The sequence below is a fragment of the Papio anubis genome, chromosome 2 (assembly GCF_008728515.1).
Source record: "Papio anubis isolate 15944 chromosome 2, Panubis1.0, whole genome shotgun sequence".
Classification (NCBI taxonomy): Eukaryota; Metazoa; Chordata; class Mammalia; order Primates; family Cercopithecidae; genus Papio; species Papio anubis.
The window spans coordinates 161,479,044-161,500,653 of record NC_044977.1 but is presented as its reverse complement, the minus strand read 5'-3'; the positions used below and the strand labels follow the sequence as shown (position 1 = coordinate 161,500,653).

At 47.0% G+C, this 21,610-nt stretch overlaps 1 protein-coding gene across 5 annotated transcripts in view; it reads left to right on the top strand.

Moving 5' to 3' along the window:
- Positions 1 to 21,610, top strand: part of SH3BP5 (SH3 domain binding protein 5) — a 76,802-nt gene that overhangs the window by 25,175 nt on the left and 30,017 nt on the right. For all 5 annotated transcript variants that reach the window (XM_021934878.2, XM_021934875.2, XM_003895133.4 and 2 more), the window contains exon 3: positions 5,001 to 5,129. In XM_021934878.2, coding sequence (XP_021790570.1) covers positions 5,001 to 5,129 — 129 coding nt within the window. The remainder of the gene's footprint in view (positions 1 to 5,000; positions 5,130 to 21,610) is intronic.

The following is a 21,610-nucleotide window of genomic DNA, read 5'->3' as shown; positions in this document are numbered from 1 at the left end:
AGAACCAGGTTAAAAGGTTCAATTTTGAGATATGATTGATGGCCAAAGGAAGAGAAATGGCAAATAGAGAATAGCAGAGGGACACAGGATTTCAGTGATGAACTAGCACCAGAAAATCTTCTGCAAACAAAGAAACAAGAAGTAATCTCCCCTTCCCCCCACCATGTCATGGTCTCCCATTGCTCAAGGGATGAAGTTCAGATGCCTTTATATGGCCCAGGAGGCTTCCTGGCTCCAGCCCCTACCAGGCCAGCCTGTCCATGCTGGAGGGTCGAATGACCCCCTTCTCTGTCTGGTGGAATCCCCTTTCTTCACGTCTGACTTGGGTTGGGTGGCCTTCTCAGCCGTGTGTCTGTTGCTCAGTGTGTATAAGTAGTCTTAGCACTGCTTGACTTTAATTGTTGCTCTGTCATTTTCCAGCTCTATGACCTTGGGCAAGTTACCTTTCTTCTCCTTGCCTCTATTTCCTCGTTTGTCAAATGTGGATAACAACAATGGCACCTACCTGTTAAGATTGTTAGCGACTGCACAAATTGGTGGGGTTTAAGCCCTGACAGTAGTGCCTGCCACATAGCAGTCAGTCAGTCTGTGCCCTGTATCCATCCTTCTTTCTCCACAAAGGCAGTGTTGGTGGGTTGTATTCACCAGTGCCCTAAAGAGCTCTTGGCGGATCAGATGTCTTTAGCTGCTGGGCAGGGAACCTGAATGAGTGATTCAGGCACCAGAGTGATAGGGACTGGAGAGGAGGGTAACCCCTGCCTAAGGGGGCACCTTCTGCTCTACTCCTAGCTATTTTTCTTTCTTTAAACTAAAAATTTGAGAATTCACTTTTTTTTTTTTAATGTGAATTTTCCCTGACATTTACTGCACAGCAAATGCACTAAGCTTACTGGCCCATAGGCCACTGCTTTGGGGCCCAGTCCTCATTTAACAGAGTAGGCGTGGGGGATGATGTGACCTGCTGCAGGCCACACGCTGACCAATCTGGCCCTCAGTTTTCTTAGTGGTGTTAATGTGGATAGCACTGGCACTGCCCACCACCAGGGAGGTGACCGTGAGGATGCGGTCATGCATGCGAGTGCATCTTGCAAAGCGGCTGCCTGCACAGTGTAACAGGTTATTATGTCCGCCGTGCCCTTGTCTCCGGGAAACTCCCTGGGTAGTTTTTAATAGGGTCTCGGGGTCTCTTTTTATGCCAGGAGGAAAAATTGTATACATTTATTGAGCACTGACTGTGTGCTCAATAAATGTTTTACATTTGTATTCTCCTTGATTCCTTCTAAGAGCCCTCCCTATGGGATGGAAAGTAACAATTTTATAGGTATGGTTCATAGAGAAGGCCCTGCTTAGGGCCTTGCAGAAGGAACTTTAGTCAGCATCGAATCTGTTTCTGATTAAAATCCTGGGCTTTGACAGCATGCTGCTTCCCACTTGCTGGAAACCAAGTCCTGTAGAAGCTCTGTGGGGCTTCTCCATTCCCTGGGCACTTCCCCCGAGAACAAGGCTAGTCTTGTTTTCTGCCTGTAGAAGCTGCAGCGGATGACCCTGAGCCTGGTCTGATAAGGGAGAACGCAGAGGAAATCAGGATGATGATGATGGCACAGAACCAGGGGAAAGGGGGCAAAGCCTGTGTTGGATGTGGGATCCAGCCTCGGGAGCTGAGGCGCTCCCATGGGAGGTAGAGCTTTTACCCTCATATTTTGGAATACCGGCGGCATGTTCAAACCCATCTAGCAAGCCCGCAGCTTGGGATGACGGGATGCATTAGAACTGATCAGAGCCTCCTCTCCCCCCATGAGACCCCTGCAATTGCATGTTTAGAAATAAAATTTTGGTTAGGTACAGTGGCTCACACCTGTAATCCCAGCATCTTGGGAGGCCTAGGCAGGTAGATTACTTGAGGCCAGGAGTTTGAGACCAGCCTGGACAACATGTGACACCTCATCTCTACTAAAAATATGGAAAAAAAAATTAGCTGGGCGTGGTGGTGCACACCTGTAGTTCCAGCTACTTGGGAGGCTGAGGCACAAGAATTGCTTGTACCCGGGAGCCAGAGGTTACAGTGAGCCGAGATCACGCCACTGCCTTCCAGCCTGGGTGACAGAGCAAGACTCTCTCAAAAAAAATAAAATAACATTTTTCCGATAGTTACTTGTGAGGCAGGCCCCTCTAGCCAATAGAATACGTGTTTTACCAGCAGGTGGGTGTTGAGTCGCCAGCCTCATAGCTCGTGATCATGTGTTGTTCCTTTGGAGTATCCACTTCCCCTTTTCTTTTCTTTTCTTTTCTTTTTGTTTTGAGACAGGGTCTGTCGTCCAGGCTGGAATACAGTGGTGTGATCTCGTCTCACTGTGGCCTCAACCTTCTGGGCTTAAGCGATCTTCCCACCCTGGCCGTAGGCACAGGCCACCATGCCCAGCTAGGTTTTTTTTTTTTTTTTTTTTTTTTTGAGATGGAGTCTCACTCTGTTGCCCAGGCTGGAGTGCAGTGGCGCCATCTTGGCTCACTTGCAAGCTCTGCCTCCTGGGTTCATGCCATTTTCCTGCTTCAGCCTCCCAAGGAGCTGGAACGACAGGCGTCGGCCATCACGCCCGGCTAATTTTTTTGTATTTTTAGTGGAAACGGTTTCACCTTGTTAGCCAGGATGGTCTCGATCTCCTGACCTCATGAACTGCCCGTGTCGGCCTCCCAAAGTGCTGGGATTACAGGTGTGAGCCACCGCACCTGGCCACTAGTTTTGTGTTTTATAGAGACAGGGTCTTACTATATCCTTCAGCCTGGTCTTGAACTCCTGGGCTCAAGTGATCCTCCCACCTGGGCCTCCCAAAGTGTTGGGAATACAGGTGTGAGCCACTGTGCCTGGCCATTTTCCTTTTTTTTTTTTTTTTTTGAGACAGAGTTTAGCTCTTGTTGTCCAGGATGGAGTGCAATGGAGCAATCTCGGCTCACTGCAACCTCTGCCTCCCAGGTTCAAGCGATTCTCCTGCCTCAGTCTCCTGAGGCTGAGGATTTCAGGCATGTGCCACCATGCCCAGCTAATTTTGTATTTTTAGTAGAGATGGGGTTTCTCCGTGTTGGTCAGGCTGGTCTCGAACTCTTGACCTCAGGTGATCCAGCCGCCTTGGCCTCCCAAAGTGCTGGGATTACAGGCGTGATCCACCGTGCCTGGCCTCCATTTCCCATTTTTTTAAAACTTATGCATGTGTCCCTCCCTCCCCTAGGTGTGGCTTTGTCAGGCAGATGACTGAGGGAGAGGTAGAGGGGATGTGGGGTTTGAGTCACTGACCTGATCCCTCCTAATAGGTCTTCCTAGACCTGGGACTAACTTATTTAACTTTTTTTTTTTTTTCTCTCATACCTCTTGGATCTGGTTTCTTGACTTTTACAACATGATTAAGCCTTACACAGTCCTCCTTTGCCTTCCTAACTCCTGTCAAGGTCCAAGTTACTAGTTGCTGTCGCCAGGATGGATGGCCACCCCTTATCTCTTGCCATTCTCCACATTCCAGACCTCCGGCCTCCTTTGGTTTCTTGCAAACACCATGCTGTTCCCATTCCCCTCTTATCTGGACACAGGCTCTGCTGCCTGCTTGGGACTCAGTATTTTCTTTCCCTCCCCCAAATTCCTATTCATGCTTTGGACTTTTGTACTCCTCTGGAAGTTTCCTGTGACTCTCCCTCTGATACATGGTCTGGTGCCATTCTTCCCTGCTGAGTTCCATGGCGCCTGGACCATTCCTACCTTGTCGCTGACTTTTCTGGAATGGGCTGTAATACCTACCTCACCCACCAGGCTGTAAGTGCCCTGGAGACAGGGCCATGCCTAAGGCCCAGCACCAGGTCTGGCATGTGGTAAATAAATAAATAAATGTGCACTCAGTGTTTAACGTTGACGGCATCATTTGGACTGAAGCTGCCGGAGGCGGCTGGACATTCTTCCCCAGAAAGATGTTTAGTCAGCGTTGAATCCATGTCTCTGATTAAAATCCTGAGCTTTGACAACATGCTGTCCAGAGGTCCTGGACAAAGCTTTTTAATCTATACCATGCTATCCAATATAGTAGTTGTTAGCCATGTTAATTAAAAAATTTTAAATATAGTGAATGAATTATTATTTTTTTTTTGAGACAGTGTCTCACTCTGTCACCCAGGCTGGAGTGCGGTGGCACGATCTCGGCTCACTGCAAGCTCTGCCTCCTGATTCAAATGATTGTCCTGCCTCAGCCTCCTGAGTAGCTGAGATTACAGGTGCCCCCCCACTGTGCCCGACTAATTTTTGTATTTTTAGCAGAGACAGGCTTAATTTCTAAAGAGTCCATCCTACCGATATCTCCCCACAGTGCACAACGTGCTGTGCACATACACAGTAGGTGCTCAGAAACTTTGCGTTGTTGCTCACTAAACTTTTTTTTTTTTTGAGACAGAGTTGTGCTTTGTCACCCAGGCTGGAGTGCAGGGGCATGATCTCTGCTCACCACAAGCTCTGTCTCCTGGGTTCAAGAGATTCTTGTGCCCCAGCCTTCTGAGTGGTTGGGACTACAGGTGCCTGACACCACGCCTGGCTAATTTTTGTATTTTTAGTAGAGATGGGGTTTTGCCATGTTGGCCAGGCTGGTATCCAACTCCTGACCTCAAGTGATCCGCCTGCCTAGGCCTCCCAAAGTGCTGGGATTACAGGCTTGAGCTAACACGCCTGGCCTGATTAAAATTAAATAAACTAAAAACTCCTTTCCTCAGTCACACCAGCCAGTTCCAAGCGCTCGGTAGCCACACGTGGTTGGTGGCCGCCGCACTGCACAGTGCAGAGCATGGGACGTTTCCGCCGTGGCAGGAAGCTCTTTTGGGCGGTGCTGCTCTAGACACTGTCTTACAAAGGTGCTACTTTAGAGGTCTGTGTGTTGGGTAAAGTCCTTTGTTGGTGTTTTTGTCTAGGTCCAGTAGGTGTTTGCAGATCCCTTCTTAAGCCTGAACTGTGTTTCCTCGGTTTCCCCTGGCTGCAGGATGCTCGTCAGAAGTTCCGCTCTGTTCTGGTTGAAGCAACGGTGAAACTGGACGAACTGGTGAAGAAAATTGGCAAAGCTGTGGAAGACTCCAAGCCCTACTGGGAGGCACGGAGGGTGGCGAGGCAGGTAAGATAGCCCCATAGATGTCTCCACTCCCTCAAGCCTCCCTACCCCTCAGTTTTGAGGGTGCCTTTGACTCTGTATCTCTTGCTGAAGGCTAGGAGCTTGAGTCCTATATGTCTTATCTGCAGTGACCCACCCCACCGCAGTCTGCTTCATTTCAGTGCTCGACACTATTAATAGGGTGTGAGTGCTGGCATTTGGATGACCCTGCAAGTGGGTGCTCCCTGAGCTGGGGCTGGGTGTGCTTATGGGGACATGTCCAGAACGTGTTCCTCCTCCACTCCTAATGACAACCTGTCAGGCAGCGGTAGGAAGATGCGCTTCCTCCCTCGTGTTCGCCTCACTCTTGGGAGTGTTTAGCTAGGTGAATTCTTATACACTCCTTAGCGGATTCTGACTTCCGTGGCCATCGTCCTGCTGAAACTTTGGTTCTTTGTCCTGAGAGCCCAAATAAGAAGCGGTGAAACAGACTGGAAAGGGAGTGGCGGAGGGGAGCTGTGATCAGGCGATTGCTGGGGGCTGCGTGGAAATGGGTTCTGGTTTAGGAGTTGGTCTTCCTTTGGCTGCTGTGTGACGTGATGTGCCACTTGTGTCACCTGCAGCCTCTGATAGCCACGCCCTGTGAACGGGGAAGGTAAAGAGCCCCCAATAGTTACTGGTACCTGCTGTGTGGCAGGCCCTGGGCTGGGGGCCTGTGTTCACCTTCCTCAGCCCGCTTGGGCTTCCCAATTAGAGAGCTAATGTGAATCACCAACCCTGTGATGCCTCTTGAGATGAGAGTTCAGATTTCCCAAGAAGATCTAAGCAGTTCGTCCAAATTGTAGTTCACTAGCGAATGACCCAGTGCTGTCCCTATGGTGTGTTGATGACACGATAGAGGATGCTGCCTTCAAAAGTGTCCACTTGTAAGAAGATGTTTAGTGAGGCTGGGCATGGTGGCTCACGTCCGTAATCCCAGCACTCTTGGAAGCTGATCACTTGGTGGGCAGATCACTTGAGGTCAGGAGTTCGGGATCAGCCTGGCCAACATGTTGAAACCCCTCTCTTCTAAACATACAACAATTAACCGGGTGTGGTGGTGGGCGCCTGTAATCCCAGCTACTCGGGAGGCAGAGGCATGAGAATCGCTTGAACCTAGGAGGTGGAGGTTGCAGTGAGCTGAGATTGTGCCACTGCACTCCAGCCTGGGCGACAGAGCACAAGTATGTCTCAGAAACAAAAAAAAAAAAAAAAAAAAGAAAAAATTAACAACAACAACGCAAAGTTTCTGAGCACCTACTGTGTATGTGCACAGCATGTTGTGTACTGTAGGGGAGATATCAGTAGGATGGACCCTTTGGAAATTAAGTCCCAGAAATCTAGGAATATATTAAGATAGACCCATAGAGAATGAGGCCAGGACTTAACCATTCCTCTTCTTTTCCCTATCTCCATGCATCTCTCAAATTTCTCTTCAAGGGAGCCCCTTGTTGCTTTGGGAGTTCTACCAGGATCCTATCTGTGTGTTTGGGTTTTGTGCTCCGAACCCTGAGCTGAAGTTTCTGGTTGGACCTTGCCAGATATGTTGCCTTTATTCCTAGACAGAGTGGCTGCCTGAAACCCTTCTTCCTTCCCTGGCCTGGTGCACTGGACTGTACACTTCAAAGTTCTGATGGCTCGTTGGTCTGTACAAGCCTTGAGCAGCAGCCACTCCCTTTCTCCACTTCCAGCTGGGCCCCGCCCAGGCTTCTAGCGTTCCCGGGAGAAGAAACCCTTCTCTAAAAAGGACTTTCCAATTCCCACAGATTCCAGCACCCAGAGGCATTCCCCCTCCAAAGTGTCCATGTTGCATCAATCTTTGAGATGCCCCCCAAGTTGAGGATGTGTCCTATCCACTGTAGGCCGAGGTTATATCATTCTTGACCTGAAACAGAAGTATGGAGGGTTCAGGTTAGGTTTGAGGAGAAGCTTCTAAGGATTTAATTTAAACATTGGATAAATATTGAGGAATTCAGAAAACCTCCTTTCCTGAAAGTCTTTAACACGGGGATTTATGGTTCTGTGATGCCATTTAGCCCACGCGTGTCTATTAAAAGCAGGCCATGTGCCCATGCTGCAGAATGATTGAAGGATGCTCTGTTAAAGCATCCCGCTGGAGTCGCGGAAGCGGCTTCTCTACCTTAAGTTTCCCTTGCCTGGTCCCCGAGTTCAGGTGTAGGGGCAGAGATGGCTCTAGGGGGCTTTGTGTCAGGGTTTCTCGAGGCTGGTCCTCTGATTCAGGTCGCTCCCTTGGCTGTGCTGATGTGAAACGTGCTCCCGCCTCAGGTCTTTGGACTTGCCTTTTCCTCTGTTTGGTGGTGTCCTAACCCTGGTATTTTCATAGCGCGATTCCTCATCTCCTTCAGGTTTCTGCTCAAATGTCCCTTTATCCGTGAGGCCTTCTCAGGCTAACATTTAAAATGGTAATTCCCAGCCCACCATCCCTGCCAGCCCCAGCCCCCATGCCTTGCTTCCCTTTTTCCCTGTGGGCCTTCTCCCCATCTGACCTGTTATAATTTACTTGTTTACAGTAAGTGAAGCTCCACAAGGGCAGAGAGTTTCATTCGTTTGGCTCCTTACCAGGTCTGCAGTGCCAGTATACAGAAGGTGCTCAAATAGTGTATAAATCAATAAATGAACAAACTAGTGAATGATGTTGGGGAGCCGCCAACAGACCAGAGGTTCCTCCCCTGCCCTCCCTTGAAGTCATGAGCTTTTCCTCTCCGTTGCTCCTTTACTTACAGCCTCTTTCCCACCCGGTAGCTAGGTAAGCAGAAGGAGAGTGGCATGACTGGCAAATCCAGCCTTGTCTGGGTTGGGTTCACTCAAATCCCATTTAGCAGGTGGGTCCCCAGCTGGCTGTGACACATCCTGAAGCGGATTTCACACCACTCCCTGTTCTTCTGCACCCCAAATCTTCTTTGATGGCAAAAGAGGTAGGAGGGAGCTGGCTGGGAGGCTCCTAGTCTGTTGGGAAGCAGTGGATGGTGGCGCCTCTCCATCTCTTCATCCCTTCTCTTGGCCAGTGAGGACAATAGGACAATTACTGAGTCCCTTGGGCAAGGCACTGAGTCATCTGGTCGAATCGGATGATGCCCAGGTCCTGGGGATGAGTGAGTCACTCTTAATGGGCAGAGCCGAAGATGAAGATGAATGTTGAGAGCGTCCTGCCTGGCTTTATGCCTGCAAGCCCTCCCCGTAATCTCCTTCCTTCTTGCAGGTGGGCAGGAAGAAGCAGGGTAGAAAAGGTTAGATTCCTAACCTAACTCCTACCCCTCAACCCCAAGGGACCTTGTTGGTCAATAGCGAAGGAACTGGAAGGATGTTCAAAGGCTGAGGCAGGGCATGGATGTCACGTTTCATCTCTGTGGAGGACGGGCTGCTCAGGCCAGATGGATGAGCTTGTTTTGTGTGCGAATGTTCCTCTCACCTTCCTGATGGTGAGGGGGGCGATGTCCATCTCCAGCTGCTGCCAAGTGGGGCTTCCTGTTTTCTTCCTCTGTTCTTGTCCCCACCCCCTTCCTTTTTATATTTACAAACCTCTCTGGCTATGTACAGCAGGGAATGGTGCCTGAGAGACTCCTTCAGATAGCAGTTCCTTCTACTTCAACTCAGGAGGCTCTGCAACCTCAGGGTCCCTGCGTCCTCATTCATGAAATGCTGGTAGTCAAGGGAACAGCCCTGGCTATCTCAGGGGGGCCTTAGGATTTAAGTGAGATAGTGCGTTTGACAGCGGAATCCCAGCATGAGCTTGGGTTTCGGCTTCGTTAAAAAAGGAGAATTTATTGTAGAAAATTTAGAAAATAGACAAAAAGAAGAAAATAAGTCCTAGTACCTTCTCTTACTATTTATATCCCATTTTTTTTTTAAAAGAAATCATGATAATTACATGGTAGTCATGTGTCAATGCGTTTTCTACTTTTGATGGTTACATTATTATTATGTGAGAGACAGTCCTTACATGTAGCAAATAGCAACTACAAAAAGTATTTGGGGGGTGATGGAGCATCAGGTCCTCACTCAAATGGTTGAATGCAAAAAGTTATCTGTACTGTACTTTTTCTTAACTTTGTGAATATTTTGAAATAAAAGTACATATGCTATTTGGAGAAAAATAAGATAGTATAGTGGTGGTTTTATATGTCTGGAATATCCATGGCTATCTATTCAGCATTTCAGTTGAGGGTACTTGAAAGGGAAAAACCTCCTACACTTGATTTTCTGTGAAGAGTTTACAAAGAATGGTAATTTCAGCCTGAGAAACATAGTGAGATCTTGTCTCTATATGACATAAAAAAAATTATAAAATTCAGTGGATATAGTGATATGTGCCTGTGGTCCCAGCCCTCAGGAGGCTGAAGCAGGAGGATTGCTTGAGCACAGAAGTTCAAGACTGCAGTGAGCCATGATGCCTCTTGTACTCCAGCCTGGGTGACAGAGCAAGACCCTGACTTAAAAAAAAAAAAAAATCTAATGTTGGGCTGGTAGAAATTGTACCGGTTCATTAAAAATTTGCATCAATTTTACTTTTCCTGATATGAGCTCATTTTCCAGCCAATGAGTCAGATACAGTTCTGTGATCTTGAAAACCAAGTCCAAATTCTGCCAAGCAGAGGTAGAACATGATGTGTGTTTTTCTATGCCAGGTTGGGGGCAGGGCACTGGCTTTGATTTGAGAGTTTTTGCCCTTGAGCCCAAGCTTGTTTTTAAGCTTTGGCGTATCTGCTTTGACATATCTGCCAGCCCATCTGGCCTTCAGCATGTGATGGGGGAGCCGTCTGATGAGGGCACAGCCCGTGTGACTCAGTGACGCTGAAAAGCAGGGTGTATCTTGCTTACCTGGCTCCCTGGGTGCTGACTGGTCTAATAGTGGCTTTGGACCTGTCATTTTATCGCTGTCAGTCCCAACCCTTATTTTCTCCTCTTTAAGAAAATTGTGGTAAGGTACATACAACACAAAATATACCATTTTTACTCTTCTTTTTTGCCTCGCCCCCATTTTAACCGTTCTTAAGAATGGCATTAAGACATTCACACTGTGGATGCACATTCACTTGCTGTGCAGCGCTCACCACCATCCACCTCTAGAACCCTTGCATCTTCCCAGACGGAAACTCCGTACCCGTTCAACACTAACTCTCCATTCCCCGCCTCTCCCAAGCTCAGGCAACCACCACTTCTGTTTTCTAGTTCTGTGAATTTCACTACCCTAGGTACCTCATGTAAGTATTGAGGAATCATATAGTATTTGTCATTTCGTTACTGGCTTATTTCACTTAGCATAATGTCCTCAACATTCATCCATGTTACAGCATGTGTCAGAATTTCCTTTCACTGAATGTATATACCACATTTTATTTATCTATTCATCCATGGACGTTGGGCAACACTTGTTATTTTTGAATGGTTAGAATGTGTCAGAAGAGAGCAGAGCACTTTGCAAACTTGATGGGCAGCATAAATGCAAAATAGTGGGGGTTATTTAGTGCTGAAAGTTGCCTGTTTTGTGCCTATGGGGCCATATAAGGCCATGTCTTACATATAACCTCCTTTAGAAAAGGAGATGTCCTTTTCTAAAGGAGTGGAAAAGCATTTGAAACTTGTAGAGTGACTTGTAGGCTCACCTCTTAAAGGCTGTGGGACCTTTGGCAGGTTACCTAATCTCTGTGCCTCAATTTTTTTTCATCCATAAAATGGAGTTGGCTGGTTGAGGGATCTCAGGCCTGTAATCCCAGCACTTTGGGAGGCCAAGGCAGGAGGAATGCTTGAAGCCAAGAGTTTGAGGCCAGCCTAGGCAACGTAGTGAGACCCCCATCTCTACAAAAAGTAGCCAGGCATGGTGGTGCATGCCTGTATTCCTGGCTACTCAGGAGGCAGAGGCAGGAGGGTTGCTTGAGCCCAGGAGTTCCAGAGTGCAGTGAGCTATGATTGTGCCACTGCATTCCATCCTGGAGGACAGGGTGAGACCCTGTCTCTTAAAAAGAAAGAAAAGTTGTATTATCAGTTAGCTTTTGCTATGAAACAAACCACCCTAAAACTTAATGGCTTAAGACATTTATTTAGCTTATGGTTTTGTTGGCCAGTTTTTCTGATCTTGGGCTTAGAGCTGATCTCTCACATTTACAATCAGTTGGTGGTTTAGCAGGGCGGCTGGCTGATCTTGGCCTTGTCTATCAAGCAGTTGGTTGGTGGTCAGCTAGGGTAGCAGGGGTGACTGGGCCACATGTATCTTTCATCCACCAGGCTAGCCTGGTCATTTTCATACAGTGTTGAGATTCCAGGAACAAAAAGGGTGAACCCTTTTCAAGCCTCTGCTTGTTTCATGTTTATTAACATCTTATGGGCTAAAGTCAGTCATGGGGCCAGTCCAAATTCAAGAGTTGGGAACGATAAACTCTACCTGCAAAGTATTCTAGCTACTTTTGCAGTTAACTACAGCGATTGAATTAGTACGTGTAAAGCATTTGGATCCAACAAATGTAAGATTATCCCAGATGTATTTTTCTACCAAATGTTGAGTATCTGGTGAATGTGCTGCCTCGTAATAAAAAAAAGATCACCACCACAAAGAACCTATTTGTTCTCTCCTGGCTGGGAGGGGGCTATGGAAGATAGATTGTGCCAGGTGTATAAGAGTGAGCCCAGGTAGGTTGAGTGCATAGTGAGTTATTTGTGAGGACAGAATGTGCTGGAGGATCGAAAATGATGAGGGAGGGAGTAGCTGACTTACCTTTTGACTGATCAAAAGCACTCTATGCTCAAAGGTATAGTGTGGCATGGGCCTTGAATGGATGGAGAATTGTGTTTCGAATGAAATGAAATGGGTCAAGCGTATCAATTAATCTTCTGAACTATTATGTTAATCCTAGAAGAACAGAGTATTATAGTGGTCCTTTATTGGGAAATTCTAGGCATTGATTTTGTTTGTAGAAAACCTTCTATGACCAGGAGTGGTGGCTCATGCCTGTAATCCTGGCACTTTGGGAGATTGAGGTGGGAGGATTGCTTGAGCCCAGGAGTTCAATAGCACCCTGGGCAACATGGTGAGACACCATTTCTTTAAAAAAAAAAAAGCAGACATGGTGGTGCTTGCTTGTGGTCCTAGCTACTTAGGAGGCTGAGGCAGAAGGATTGCGTGAGCCTGAAAAGTCAAGGCTGCATGGAGCTGTGATTGTACCACTGCACTCCAGTCTGGGTGAAAGGGTGAGACCCTGTCTCAAAAAAAAAAAAAAAAAAAAAAAGGAAAAACATTTCATAAGTGGAGAATGAGAGGATGAGAGCCTGGAGAGGCTGATGTTCTGCAAAGGTGGGATATAAACTCAAGGATATGTCAAATGTAGGTTATTACTTCACGTGTCTGGGTGGGGATTTTAAAAAATTTGTTATTTTCTTTTCTTCAGTAGCTATTGACTGAGCACCTATTGTATGCCAGGTGTTGTTGTAGCCACTTGTTGACTTATCAAGCGTAGAACAAAGATCCTGTCCTTATGGAGCTGACATTCCCCTCATGGCAGTCTTATAAAAGGGTGTGGGATGGGCTGTTTTGAGCAAAAGTAGAATCTTTGTTACTGACCTGGATAGGGGTGTGTGTGTGTGTGTGTGTAGGGGTGTGTGTATACACACCCCTACACACACACACACACACACACACACACATATATATATGACTTCTCCATTTGAGATATGGAGTGAGACTATGGGAGGATTATAGCAGGCCAGGGGATTGGCAAAGAAAAGCATCTCCCCTTTGTCTGCGCTGGCCATTGTGGAGTATACAGTTGGTCTGTATCCTCCACAAACCCCATCTACATGAAGGTGGTGCTAAGGCAGAGGTAAATACAATCAATTCTCATTATCTGTGGTAGTCATATTCTATAAAGTTGCCACAGACACTGAATTGGCAAGTACCAAGGTTTTGCTCCTAGGGGAAATAGAGGGATAGGTTCCTAAGAGCCTCTGGTCACAACATTTTTGTCAGCCAATCAATACATAACTTTGTTATATGTGTGTTTCTGTTTAAAGACCCCTTATTTAGTATGTTTCTTATAATCAATTATATGCAATATGTCTTGATAATAAAACACTAACTGCAAAGGGTTGAATGTTCTCCTGACTCTGGGTGATGTGACGGTAAACTTCTTTGGCTCTTAGCCTCATGATGATGCTGTCCACTCTGCTTTTTTAATCTCTCGTGACCTCGCAGGCTTAGTGCCAGATGGAATCCACAAATCCAGCCGCACTTTCATCTTTTCCATAGCTTCATCATGCACAACGGATGTTACTTTAGCACTTAACTAGAGTGAACTCATGTTCAGATTGGCAAATTTCCTCTTCCTTTTTCTGCATGTGTCGTTTTGTTGACTCATTAACACTGAACTCACAGCCAACAGTGGTATAACTTCTGCCTGAACGAAGCTCGTCTAATGCAAGTATTTTCTCCATAAGGCACATCACAGCCTTCTTGTACTTAGGAGCACTAGAAAGCACTTAATTGCTATACTTGGAGGCCAGTTTATAGAGAAAAATCATCAACAAAAAGCACAAAAATGTCAAAGACACAGCACTAAAAGGACCGAGGAAAGGACACTTGTTTTCAGTATGAGAGCCGAAACAAGAAGGCAGAGTAGCTTCTTTTTGGACATCAGCCAGAAACGTATGTATCAGGTGGCTCATTTTTTCACACTCTGTGCATGTGGATGGATGGCCCCAAGAGTCCTGCGAGTGTTGATTTTGGGGTTACAAATAAAGCTTAGTAAGGAGGTAAATTCAAAAATATGAAGCTGTGAATAAGAGGACTGACTGTATTTGCCAAGAGCCACACGGAGAGGCTTATTTGTTAGTGCGCTGAACCACGTGGCTCTGATGTAGATGGCAAAGGGAAGAAGCCAGGGAGTGTCACTGTGTGTGTGTATTGGCGGGGGATGCTGCCCATTAGGAAGGCTTGAGGGGAAAGGCACACTGCACACTCCGAAGCACAAGAGGGAGGCTGGCTGGTAAAGACAGAAGAGCGGAGATCTGAGGGAAGGGGTCAGTGTGGAGGTGTGGATATGAACGTGGGTAAGGAAGCCAGAGCCTTGGAAAGAGAGGCTTTTAGGACTAAAGGCAGTTTTTGAGCTCATTCATGCAGTTATTTCCCTGCGCGCCCCTGCCTCTTCTGGGCTGGGGTAACTGAGAAGCTCTTGTTCCAAGAATCTGGAATCCTTGGGAGCTTTCCCCTCATGTTGCCCTGTTCCTGCTAGGACTTCAGCGTGGCTTTGTCATGCCCTCCTTCTTCCCACTTTCATTTCTACAGAGCCACTTGCCTGCCTGGGGGCACTTCTTGCCACGGGACTTTGGGTGAGGAGGTCTGGCTCAGTGACGTTCATCCCTGTGGCCCTGGTCACATTCCCCCTGGGTGGCCACAGGCCAGTTCCTGGGAACTGCGTCATTCCTGCTGCCCAAAGTAAGGGCACGTAGTGGAATGACGGGGCATCTGTCTCAAAGCAGAGTTCCTGGAGATTTATGGCAAGAACGGAGCGTGGACTCTTAACTCTCTCTTGCCTGAAAGACTGCATCCTGCCTGACGGTCTTGGCTGAAGATTCTGGGAAAGAAGCAGCTGCTTGGCTGGCTCTGCCTCAGGTGTCTGAGGCTGGAGCAGGGACAGTGTTGCTGATCTTGAGTTTTTCTTTTTGTTTCTTTTCTTTTTTCCTTTTTTTTTTTTGAGACAGAGTTTCGCTGTTGTTGCGCAGGCTGTAGTGCGATGGCACGATCTTGGCTCACCGCAGCCTCCGCCTCCTGGGTTCAAGCGATTTTCCTGCCTCAGCCTCCTGAGTAGCTGATTAGAGGCATGCGCCACCACGCCCAGCTAATTTTGTATTTTTAGTAGAGACAGGGTTTCTCCACGTTGGTCAGGCTGGTCTCAAACTCTCGACCTCAGGTGATCTGCCCGCCTCGGCCTCCCAAAGTGCTGGGATTACAGGTGTGAGCCACCACGCCTGGCCTAGGTTTTCTTTTCTGGTGGTGCCATGGGCCACTTGCATTCCACCCCATTCCGTCTGGCAGGTGGCAGGAAGCCCGCATGGGGGACTGTTTGCAGGCAGGTCTTAGCCAGGAAGCATTGGGCTGGAGGAGCTGCTCTCTATCACCTTGTCATTTGGGAGGTTTGTCATGGGCAACTCCCTTTTTCTTGTCTCCTTTGCTATTCACAGAGGCATGGCTGAGCCCCAGTTGGTGCTGCCGGGCAGGCAGTGTTCTTTCTGAAGCTAACAGGTGTGGTTTGTCACCGCAGCATAGTGGTTAGAGGGGAAACAGGGTGTGGAGTTGGGTTCCCTGAAACCACGATGCTCTTCAGATGTTTCCTTCTTTCTTCTCAACTGTACCCTGCTTTCAGTAAAATGATTGCATGGACGTGGTTAGCCCCTTCCCCTCTGTAAACCACAGGCATTCCCTGGCAAGAGTGGTAGAGTGATGAATTTTTCAGTTAAAGGAAATCAGACCATAGGTTGTATTTCTGCTACGAGTTTCATCGACACAGGCTGGCCTTTTTATGTTGCTTGGCAACGAGGTTTGGGCCCCTGGCCAGATGGCTGTGCACTCTTGGTGCACCTTCTGTTCCTTTCCTGACTCAGAGGATGCCCCTGCTTTCCTTCCTTTCTTTTCCACTTCTTCCCCAGCCCTCCCAGTTGTGACTTCTATGAAAATCTACCCTCAAGAATCTGATGAAATTATTCATGCTGAGAAGTAAATGACTGATAAGACTTAGAGATTTACGGTCTCTGGGCCTTCAAGTGGTTCTGACTCACAACTATTCCCATAGCTTGGAATACCCTGCTTCCAACCTGGTGGGACTGCATATTCCCAACTCGGGGTTCGTCATGCTGCAGGAACCTCTCCACATGTGAGAGACAGGACACCACCCTTTACACCAAGTGGGAAATGCTTGGAAGTGCGGGTTGTAGGTGGAGTTTTCATTTCTACACAGTGGGATGACCTTGTGGAGTTTAAGCCAGAAGTAAGATTGGCAGATAGAACACAGGAATTTCAGTTAAATTTCAGATTATTTTTTAAAGTATAAATTTGTTCTATGCCGTATTTGGTACATAAGCTAAAAAAACTGTGTACCTGAAATTCAGATTTAACTGGAAGGCCTGTACTTTTATTTGCTAAATCTGGCAGCCCTACCAAAAGGGAATTTGTAGTGTTGATCCGCCAGAGGGAGAAAGTAGTTTTGGGGTCAGCTGCCCTGTCTTGGGGTTCCTGAATCCACAGCATGTGGAGCTGTGCAGGGACCCCGGCTCCCACTTTGTCATTCCTTAGCCTGTAGCCTTGAGCGGGCACAAGTGAACACAGCCAGGAAAGCTGAGTGATATTAAAAACATGCAAATGCTCGCGCTGCTGTTCTAGCTACTCCCAAGCGTGGCGGTTCTGGGACGAAATTGAGTTTCTAAGATAAGGAGCTGGGTCTAGGATTTTTTTCTGTCCCCCACCAACCCTCACTAGCTTGGTTTTGCTGAGAGCTAGTCAGCTCCTGGTAGAATTCTGAAGGGCTTCATGGGAGGCCACATCAACTGGGTCTCTTCTGAAGAATCTTCTAGAATGTGGGTTCCTCAGCTATGTCTTCCCCTGTCTCCTCCAGCCACCTCCTGTTTCTGCCTCCCACCAGTTCTTTCCCCTTCTCCATTCTTGATGGCCTTTATTAGTTTGATATTTGTTAGTTTCTTCCATTTAAAACTTTCGTGGGCATGGGGGAGTTTACCTTCTCGTACAGGATGGAGCACCTGTTTGCTTCAGTTAAGGCAATGATGGGCTCTAGTGAGGAAGCCCTACTTCGTAGGTTTCATTTTGGGGAAGTGGTTTATTTTTACTTTTCTTTTTGAAGTGGAGTCTCGCTCTGTCACCCAGGCTGGAGTGCGGTGAAATTATTCATGCTGAGAAGTAAATGACTGATAAGACTTAGAGATTTATGGTCTCTGGGCCTTCAAGTGGTTCTGACTTACAAATATTCCCATAGCTTAGAATACCCTGCTTCCAACCTGGTGGGACTGCATATTCCCAACTCGGGGTTCGTCATGCTGCAGGAACCTCTCCACATGTGAGAGACAGGACACCACCCTTTACACCAAGTGGGAAATGCTTGGAAGTGCAGGCTGTAGGTGGAGTTTTCATTTCTACACAGTGGGATGACCTTGTGGAGTTTAAGAACACAGTGAACACCTGCAAGCTCCACCTCCCAGGTTCAAGTGATTCTCCTACCTCAGCCTCGCAAGTAGCTGGGATTACAGGTGTGTGCCACCATACCTGGCTAATATTTCTTTTTTTTTTTTTGAGACAGAGCCTCGCTCTGTCGCCCAGGCTGGATTGCAGTGGCGCAATCTCGGCTCACTGCAACCTCTGCCTCCCGGGTTTAAGCAATTCTCCTGCCTCAGCCTCCCGAGTAGTTGGGATTACAGATGTGAGCCACCATGCCCGGCTAATTTTTTGTATTTTTGGTAGAGATGGGGTTTCACTGTGTTTAGCCAGGATGGTCTCCATCTCCTGACCTCGTGATCTGCCCGCCTTGGCCTCTGAAAGTGCTGGGATTACAGACGTGAGCCACTGCGCCCAGCCTAATTTTTGTATTTTTAGTAGAGACGGGGTTTTGTCATGTTGGCCAGGCTGGTCTCAAGCTCCTGACCTCAAGTGATCTGCCCGCCTTGGCATCCCAAAGTGCTGGGATTACAGGCGTGAGCCATCCTGCCCAGCCTGAGGAAGTGGTTTAAATGGAAGTAGCAAAAAGATGCCCTCTGCTCATCAATTCACTGTAAGCCCCAAGTGTATGCCCCAACCCTTTGTCAAAGCACCACACCCCAGAGAAAGTGCTTTGTGTTATTTCTAAAAGCAGTGGCACATCAAAATCTTTTGAGGTTTTCACATTCTTTGAGTTTAAGTCTCTTGATCTCAGGGTAAGGCCAGCTTAGTGAAGGTTCTCCTTATATAGAGAAGGGGGGGGTGTCTGTTTTCACACTGACCTGGGCACTCATCCAAGGTGGCAGAAAGTATTTGCAGTGGGCCCTTTATTGAGAGCAGCTGTTGGAAGGAAATCATGAGGTGTAAGGTGCTGTATTAGTTTATGTGGGCTCCTCTTCTGCCTAGCCACATATCAACACCCAAGGCCATAGGAAAATATATGGACGAAGGTATGTGGCCTGAAATTTTGAAATCTACATTTTTTGTGCACAAAATAATAGCTGTATCATCTATCAATTAGGAATTATGTTTGATTGTAAGCAACAGAACTCAAAAATGTGGCCTAAACACACAAGGATTCCGTCTCTCAACTAACCGAAGACCTAAATTAGGCAGTCCGGAATTAGTGCTGTGATTTCATGGTCATCTGAAACCTAGTGTTCTGTTTGCTGCTCACATCCTGGTATTTGAGTCCAATCTTCCACGTCACCTCGTGGTTGAAGATGGCTCCAGGAACTCCAGCCATCACATCTGCATTTCAGGACAGAAGGAGGAAATGAGGAAGGGATACATGTCCCTTCTATTTTAAAGAGTCTACTTGGGAGTCCCAGACAACACATTTTCCATTCATTGCTAGAACTTGGTCAGGTAGTCACAGGTAGCTGCAAGGGAGGCTTGACTTGGAGTCTTTTAGCTAGCCAGGCAAGGTTGTTTTAAGGACGAAGCGGGGAATGGATATTGGGAGCAGCTAACAGACTGCCATGTTGGTACTATAGTTTATCTTCTAGAAAGGCTGTGAGTTAGAAGGAGTAAAAGGTAGGCATATGTTACGCACAGAGCAGGCATAAGACTCTGTTGAGCGTGGGAATACAGTAACTACCTGTATCTCTGTATCTACCTGTATCTCCATATCTATAGTAACTACCTGTATCTGTCTGCTACATCACTTCCCTCCCTTTATGTTGTATGGAAAACCTCCTTACCCATTCTACATTATGTTGGAGATTTGTGAGGAAATGCTAGCTTCTCATAAAGTGTGTGTTTTGTAAAGTCACAGAATCCATTCATTCATACTTTAACAGATACTAAATGAGTCATTTCTCATTGTCACTTTTTTGGTGCAATCCCTCATGTCTTACCCAGAGCATTGAAATGGTCTTTTTTTTTTTTTTTTTTTCTTTTTTTTTTTTTTGCGACAGGGTGTCTCACTCTGTCACTCTGTCACCTAGGCTGGAGTGCAGTGGTGCAATCCCGGCTCACTGCAACCTCTGCCTTCCAGACTCAAACAGTCCTCCCACCTCACCTTACAGGTGTACACCACCAAGTCTGGCTAATTTTGTATTTTTAGTAGAGACAGGTTTTCACCATGTTCCACAGGCTGGTCTCGAACTCCTGAGCTGAAGCGATCCACTCACTTCAGCCTCCCAAAGTGTTGGGATTACAGGCGTTAGCCACTGCCCCCGGCCTGAAATAGCCTTTCAACTGGTCTTCCTGCCTCCTGGAACCTCCATTCCTCCCCACTGCCTCGCAGCTGAATTATCTTACCAAAGTCAGTTCTGCTGATAGCCCTGCTCAAAAAATTTAGTACATGTGATGGTTAATTTTATGTGTCAACTTGACTGGGCTACAGTGTCCAGATATGTGGTCAAATATAATTCTGATTGTTACTGTGAGGGTGTTTTTGGATGACATAAACATTTAAATCAGTGGACCTTCAGTAAAGGCGATTGCCCTCCCCAGTGTGGGTGGTCCTCATGCAATCAGTTGAAGGTCTGAATAGAGCAGAAGAGGGACCCTCCCACCAGCAAGAGGGAATTCTGCAGCAGACGACCTTTGGTCTTGAACTGCAATAGAAGTTCTTTCCCGGGTCTCCAGCCTACTTGGAGATTTTGAACTCTGCAGATTTTGAACTTGCCAGCCTCCATAATTGCATAAGCCAATTCCTTATAATAAATGTTTATATAAACATCCTATCAGTTCTGTTTCTTTGGAGAACCCTGGCTAGTACAGAACATTTCTTCTGTCTCCAGTGTCAAGGCCAAATCTGACCACAGCACACAAAGCTTTTCACGGCCTGGCCTGGCCCTTCTTGTCTTTCGGCATCTGGACTTCTCTGTGCTGTGGTTCAGTGTATGTGCACGTCACTACTCACAATTGCAGGGTACATGGTGGTGTTCTACTCATGATTTCTGATTACATCAGGGAATGTTTTGCATCATTGCATAATCTAGTCTTTGCCTGTGACTTCTTTCTTCCTAGACTGACTAGCTCTGCGATGTTCAAAATAATAGCCATTAGCCACACATAGCTGCTTAAATGTAAATTAATTAAAATGAAGCCAAAAATTCGTTGATTCACCCTGGCAGGCCACATTTCAAGTGCTCAATAGCCACACGTGGAGGCTGGCTACTATTTTGGGACAGTGCAGATAGAGAATATTTCCGTTACTGCAGAAAGTTCTGTTGGACAGCACCGCTTAGCTTTTACCCTTTGCTGGATTAAAAAGAAGGCACAAGTCAATGTAACTTTTATGAACCCTTCCTGTAGCCCCGCTCCCTCAGCTTTTTGTCAGCTCTGCTTCTTTGAGAACTTGAACGTTACGGATGTCATCCTCTGAAAACAGACACGTGCATGGGTGTGTAAATTATAACTTCACGGTATATATCGCGTTCCTTTAAATATCATGTCATGTGGGTTAATATGCACAAGCTCATGCTACATAATGCTTTCTTATGACAGTTGACACTCTGTACTGCTTACTGCGTGCCTTTTCTCAGCACTTTATATGTATTAACTCACTTATTCCTTGCAGCAACCCCATGAGCTAGGTTCTGTTATTATCTGTGTTTTACAGGTGAGGAAACTGAGGCACAGAGAAGTAAGAAAGTGCTCAGGGTCACACAGCTAATGAGTCTAGAAGCCTGAGTCTTGATCTGTGTTCCTAACCTTTAAACCATGGGTTAAGAAGCCTGCCCTGGAACTGTGAGCTCCTTGAGAGCAGAAATTGCATCTTATCCTTTCCGCATCTTCGTGTTGCGTGGTGCAAAGTAAAGGTGAAAAATGAGTACTTGCTATAAAGAGGAATGCTTGAGGCCCGGCATGGTGGCTCATGCCTGTGACCTCAGCACTTTGGGAAGCTGAGCCTAGGAGTTCAAGACCAGCCTGGGCAACGTGGCAAAACCCCATCTATACAAAAAATTAACTGGACATGGTGGTGTGCTCCTGTAGTCCCAGCTACCTGGGAGGCTAAGGTGGTAGAATCTCCGGAGCCTGGGAGGTTGAAGCTGCATGTAGCCGTGATTGTGCCACTGCACTCCAGCCTGGGCGACAGAGTGAGGCCTTGTCTCAGAAACAAAACAAATAAAGGAACGTTTGGAATTGACAGAATTACAAAGACTTAAGGTGTAGTCATCAGCCCTGAGACATTTGGATTCCTCTGTGTGGATATCTTATCCTTTTTCATTCTCAGTTCCATTGGCTGCAGTTTGTTCCCAGCCATTTAGAGCTGGGAGAAGGCCCCTGAGTTCCTCAGACCTGCTTT